Source organism: Palaemon carinicauda, chromosome 26 (genome assembly GCF_036898095.1).
Source record: "Palaemon carinicauda isolate YSFRI2023 chromosome 26, ASM3689809v2, whole genome shotgun sequence".
Lineage (NCBI taxonomy): Eukaryota > Metazoa > Arthropoda > Malacostraca > Decapoda > Palaemonidae > Palaemon > Palaemon carinicauda.
In genome coordinates, this window is record NC_090750.1 from 69,888,233 (window position 1) to 69,895,085 (window position 6,853).

At 37.6% G+C, this 6,853-nt stretch overlaps 1 protein-coding gene across 1 annotated transcript; it reads left to right on the top strand.

The window, feature by feature from the left end:
• Window positions 1–1,386: 1,386 nt before the first annotated feature.
• On the top strand, window positions 1,387–2,064 carry LOC137620364 (zinc finger protein 862-like). The gene has a single exon (XM_068350591.1). It carries the CDS (start codon window positions 1,387–1,389, stop codon window positions 2,062–2,064), a length of 678 nt encoding a protein of 225 aa, XP_068206692.1.
• Window positions 2,065–6,853: the final 4,789 nt, after the last annotated feature.

Consider the following 6,853-nt stretch of genomic DNA (forward strand, 5'->3'; position numbering starts at 1 on the left):
TTTGTTCTCTTCATTTATTTATTTCCTTATTTCCTTTCCTCACTGGGCTATTTTTCCCTGTTGGAGCCCCTGGGCTTATAGCATCTTGCTTTTCCAACTAGGGTTGTAGCTTGGATAGTAATAATAATAATAATAATAGTCTAATTGATGTTCATAATCTATGTTCGTACTTCCATTGTTAATTTTAATTGCTCTTAATAATTTTATATAGTTATGAAATTGAGTTATGTCATTGCAATGTCACTTTTATGATAATTTATCTATAGTAACGGCATTATATGATGTAGGGGTTTAGAAATACAGTAGTTACTTTCTTACGTAAACTTATAAGCCAAAGGCTTTTAGCTTACAGTATGCCTAGGCCTAATCTATATCCGTTTTTCCTTTATTAATGGTCATAGTTTTCACTATATTTGTTTGGTTATGATGTCATGCTATAAAATTTTCTCTAAAGGAACAGCATTCCTCAATTCAGTGGTAATCATTTCCTTACGTAGACTTATATGGTTGAGTTTTAGTCTACGATATATCATCGGCCCATTCCTCGTTGTTGTAAAAACAATGCTGATTCCATCATAATATTTTCGCTTGGAAGATGTAATCATAATGCCTTATATCACTGATCTTAATACTGTGAACGAAATGTAGCAGACATAAGAACTTATTGCTCGCATTTATATAGGAGATATTTATTGTTGGTACTCTTCTTAGAATATTTTATTTTCCTTTTTTCCTTTCCTCACTGAGCTATTTTCCCTGTTGGAGCCCCTGGGCTTATAGCATACTGCTTTTCCAACTAGGGTTGTAGCTTAATAATAATAATAATAATAATAATAATAATAATAATTTACTGTCTTTAAATGTAAGCCATATGCCACTCTATTCGCCTGTGTTCTTTAAAGGCTGCCAAAACTCTAACCCGTCATAGAAATTAGGAACTAGGTTCACGATTTGAAGTCAAATATGTATGTATATTATCTGTTGAATTTTAATTAGGTTCCCTCTTCATTCTTATTTTACATATGCCGTCACATCTCAATGAAACATTGCTTACAGCTAGGTATGCCTGGTAAGCGGAAGTTCAGAGAAGCATGGATACAGCCAGATTTTCACCCATGGTTGAAACAGGTTGAAGGAGACCCAGAGAGGGCTTTCTGCACTGCCTGCCAAAAGGCATTTAATGCCGAATTAACATCAATCAAAAGGCATAGCATCAGTAAGATTCGTCTTCAAAAGGAACACGAGCTTGATCTTGGGCAGAATGAGCTGGAAGGAAACATAAATGAAAAAACACCCCATGGTGTAGTAATGGCTACCATTCTATTTGCGTGTTTCATTGCAGAACATAACTTGCCTTTCACTACTGCTGACAATTTGGTGGATTTGATGAAAAGGATGTTCCCAGACTCTGCCATAGCTCAAAGTTTATCCATGAAACGTACAAAGTGTACGGATGTAATCAAAACCATGGGGAGGACCATGACAAATAGCCTAGCAAAAAAGTTGAGGACCAGCAAATTTTCTGTCATCATGGATGAGTCAACGGATGTGAGCGCAATTAAGCCCTGTGTTGTAATTGTTAGGTTTTATGATTCCTCTGTGCAGAAAATCACCACTGCTATGCTAGACCTTGTTAATTTAAATGACTCAGACAATAATGCCCAAGGGTCTACTGGACAAAATTTATATTCCCTACTGATAAATACATTAACAAAGTATGACATCCCCCTTAGTAATTTCATAGGGTTTGTAGCTGATGGTGCTTCTAATATGATGGGCGAGCATAATTCCCTATGTAGCAGACTTAAACACTTAGTGCCTGGATTTACTGTCTTTAAATGTATATGCCATTCTATTCACTTGTGTTCTTCAGAGGCTGTCAAAACTCTACCCCGTCACTGTGAGGATTTGCTTCGCAGTATATATAAATTTTTTGCCCATAGTTCAAAAAGGCAGTATGATTTTAAACTCTCTCAGGAATTTTGTAATACTAAGCCTCACAAAATACTCCATCCCAGTCAAACGGCTGGCTTTCGTTACATGAGGCAGTTAGAAGAGTTCTAGAGCAGTGGCAGCCTTTAACCTTGTACTTCAGTCGAATTGAAGGTAGAGAACGGTTGACAGTAGTACACCAGATAGTTGAAAGGATGAGAGATCCTGCTGTCTTTTTATATTTTACCTTTTTAGATTACATTTTACCAAAATTTAATGCCTTCAACTTACTCTTTCAAAGAAATTCCCCCGCATTCCATTTGCTTTTTGACAGAATAACAAAATTATATAGATCAATATTGGGCACTTTTTGTCAGCCACACATTCTTCAGAAACAATCATTAATGACAATTGATCCATGCAATGAAAGCAACTATGTTCCACTTCACCAACTTTATCTGGGAGCAGAACTTCATACTTTGTTTCAGAAAGAGTCCTTGAAGAATCCTGAAATGTTACTGGATGTTCAAAACATCTTAATTCTGAATCAAACAAGAAGTCCTTCTCGTTATCCCTGTGTGTATTAGTTATATTGTAAAATTGTGCGTATTATAACACATAAAGACAAATCATTTAGTATGATAGCACATTCCTCCTCAGTTCAATATAGTGTAACTGACAAACGTTATCAAGTGAGACTTAGGGCTCGGACAGACCAAGCGCGGCTAGCGGCGAGGTTAGCGGCAAGAGGTTCCAGCTGATAATTGAAACCTTAGGTATCTTATGTAGGTGGCCAGATAGGAGTCGCGGAAGCAAGAGGTTCCAGCTGATAATTGAAACCTTAGGTATCTTATGTAGGTGGCCAGATAGGAGTCGCGAGCAGATAGGAGTCGCGGAAGCCTCGCGACTCCTATCTGGCCACCTACATAAGATACCTAAGGTTTCAATTATCAGCTGGAACCTCTTGCCGCTAACCTCGCCGCTAGCCGCGCTTGGTCTGGCCGAGCCCTTAGAGAGGTGAAACTCGGACTAATCGGCGACACCGCTGAGCGTGGAGTTGCTAGTGTGGAGCAGGGTTAAAAGAATACTGGTGTGGAGGAGCCCGGAGCCGCAGGATTATGTCTTGACTTGACGTGATGAATATAGCCAGAAACAATCGAGGGGTGATGGCCGACGAGAGTTCGGAAATGAATCAAGGAGGTTATTTGTTAACCTCCTTGAACTGAAGTCTATGGGTGCTGGCTTTCACACACAAATAAATACACGCTTTACCCGACACCTCTCCTGTAATGATGAAATTTTCTTTTCTCATAGGACTAGAACGTCCTCTGTTTCTTCATTGGACTAAAGTAGACAGAACTGTGAAAGTATAAATGTTGACTATAAATTCGTTTTGGTATAACTAGACTGATATTAGTGTTTAGTAGTGGTAAGAATTTCCTTTGAAACGGTTCCCTCATAAGTTATAAGTTGCTGGTAGGAGAGGTTGTTAGTTTGCTCACTCTCTGGTAACGTACCTTATTATAAAAGTTTTATGAAGTTGTTTCGTATCTAAACTTCCTCTTTAAATAAATCTGTGAAAAGTAAGGTATTTGTTATGATACCATCCTTATCTTTTGGGTAAGCTTATATTTTTGCAAACATCAACATTAGTTACTAAAAATAGATAAAATGCTTTATTTATTTCCTCCCTTGATAAAATGCAGTTCAGTTTCCTGTTAATATATTCCTGTATGTTGGACAAGGCATGTCTGTGGGTTGGACAAGGCACCACCCACCCGTTGAGATACCATACAACGGCTAGAGAGTTGTTGGGTCCCCTCTAGTTACGGCTCATTTTTCCTTTGCCTACACATACACCGAATAGCCTAGCTTAATCTTTACACGTTCTCCTCTTTCCTCACACACCTGACAACGCTAATATAACAGATTCTTTTTCACTCAAGAGGTTAAATACTGCACTGTAATTGTTCAGTGGCTACTTACCACTTGGAAAGGATAAAAGAGACCCGAGCTATGGTAAGCAGCTTCTTTAGGAGAAGGACACTACAAACTCAAACCATTGTTCTCAAGTAACCTCTGTACCATGGTCTTCCACTGTCTTTGGTTAGAGTTCTCTAGCTTGAGGGTATGCTCAGGTACACTATTCTATGTTTCCTTATTTCCTTTCCTCACTGGGCTACTTTCCCTGTTGGTGCCGTGCTTTTCCAACTAGGGCTATAGATTAGATAATAATAATAATAATAATAATCATCATCATCATCATCTCCTACGCCTATTGATGCAAAGGGCCTCCGTTACATTTCACCAGTCGTCTCAATCTTGGGCTTTTAAATCAATACTTCTCCATTCATCATCTCCTACTTCACGTTTCATAGTCCTCAGCCATGTAGGCCTAAGTTTTCAAATTCTTCTAATGCCCTGTGGAGCCCAGTTGAATGTTTTGTGTAGTATACATATTGCTATTTCTATCTTTGTTGTTCAATTTGTTTTCAAGTATAATGAGACCTTTTAATTGGTTTTAATTCTTATTCTGTCTGGAGTCATTGAACAAAATCTAGGACCATTGCATCCTAAACTTCGCCAGTGTCGTCTAGTGTATTGCAATATTCGTGGACTACATGGTAATATCAGAAACCTTACGGCTGCCTCCAAACAGCAGTATGATCAACAGCAACAACAACAAATGTAGCCGTTTCTAGTCCACTGATGGCTAGGGTCTGGCCAGTTCCATCACCCCGCTGACCACTATCCACTATAGATTGGCCCTTAGATCTAGTATGGGTGGCCCTTCCTAGTACAGCTTAACTAATCCTGACAATATACAAACCCTTCTATCACGTTAAGATATTCCCACTCAAAGAGGAATATAATAATTTGACTACACTCCTTGTATTAAATTGTCTTTTTAAATCGTTGAGTTTGTTACAGATTGTACGGAATTGCGGCCAGATACTGCTAGGCCAACATTACAATCCATCTGTTCCGAGTAGAAATTTGAATATGGAAAAGTTTATATTGTCCTCATGTGGGTCTTGAACAGCAAAATCCTTCTTTAATCATCCGATGCTCCCAGCACTAGTCTTTATTTTCAATCCAGGAATGTATTCCTCATTTGGTTAAGTTGTCGAAGCTTATTTGCAATGAAACATTTTTACTAGCTATGGCTGGCCCCTATAACTACAGAAAACGTGAAAGATCGTATTATAGAAAATGGAAATTATATCAACAAATCGAAGGCAAAATTTGACAAGTTGTGTAAAACATCCAAAGTTCTTAACACTTTTACTTAATAGATACATATAACCAGTATGTTTTCTTTTAAAAAACAGTTATTTTGTAAAATTACTAGTTATTGAAAGCCATCATTAATATAATTGGCCCGGCTTTGCCTACTAAAAGGCCAACAGAAGGCCCTGAAAATAATAGGCCTAATATCCGGAGAATGATTGTACGCTTTTATGAAATAAACAATTATTCCTTCAACGTTTTGCTCTATATATCAGGCCTCTCTGGCATTTGCATTATAATCTAACGTACCAAATAGCTTATATGGGCATGGTTCATTTAAAATTAAAGACCAAGCCTACTTAATTCTGAATCAATTGCTGGACCATTTGCAAGTGGTTGAAGCCCTTCCAGATAATCAGTCTGCATATAAGCGACTGTATTCGACAGAGACAGCTTTATGTTCAGTGATGAATAACTTGCTATTATTGATGGATGAAGGGCAGTGTGGAATTCTTATCTTATTAGATCTGAGTGCTGCCTTTGATACTGTTGTACACAGTCTACTACTTGAAGACTGCAAAGCAGTTGGTATAGATGGAGATGCATTGCTTTACCTAAAGACTTACCTTGAAAATAGAACTTATTGTGTGCAGATTGGGAAGTCATTCTCAAGTACTAAACCCCTGATGAGAGGTGTTCCTCAAGGAAGTGTATTGGGTCCAATTCTATTTTGTATTTATACTATTGAACTATCACACTTGTTGAGAAGACATGGAGTCGATTTTAAGTTGTTTGCAGATGATACTCAATTCTATATGTCCTTGTGTAATGTGGGCGAAACAGAGGAAAAGCTAGATGAAATAATGAGAGATGTTAAAAACTGGATGGATGCTAAACAACTGAAGTTAAATGAAGACAAGTCAGAATGTTTGCTTGTGGGAAAGAAGAACGATCTGAGGAGACTTACGACTGCAACTCTACGAATGCATGGTACCACAATGGAAGTGAAACATGTGGTCAGAGACCTAGGGGTCTTGGTTGACTGTCATCTCTCATTTCATGATCAAATTAATAACGTAGTGAAAGCAACTGGATATCATCTAAAGAATATTGCCTTCATTAAGAAATATTTGGATGAGAAGACTATAAAAATGCTTGTTCACAACTATGTTATTTTCAAGTTGGATTATTGCAACTCACTTTATTATAGACTACCAAACTATCTGTTGAAAAGGCTACAAAATGTCATGAACAGAGCTGCCAGATTGATCAAAGGTTTACCTCGCCGAGAAAGAATAACACCAGCGCTGATTGATTTACATTGGCTGCCAATTAAGGCAAGAATTATTTATAAGATATGTCTTATGACTTATCAAGCTCTACATTTTGAAAGACCAAAATACATGAACAATTTACTGAGTGCCTTTCACCTTGACACTTCTATGATCTTGAGACATAGTGTAGATTGTCATAGATTGATTGAACCAAGATGCAATTCAGATATTGGTTTTAGAGCTTTTGCAACGTGTGCACCAAGGCTGTACAATATGCTGCCTGAACATATCAAGAATAGTGAAAATTTGCAGATTTTTAAAAAGAAGTTGAAAACCCACTTATTCACTGAATGCTACGATTTGAATGAAAAGGGCATTAAATAAGATTATAGATTTTAACTCAATGTGTACGAGGG

Coding starts and splice junctions, on each gene's coding strand:
- LOC137620364 (XM_068350591.1), top strand. CDS start 1,387: ATGAAAAGGATGTTCCCAGACTCTGCCATAGCTCAAAGTTTATCCATG.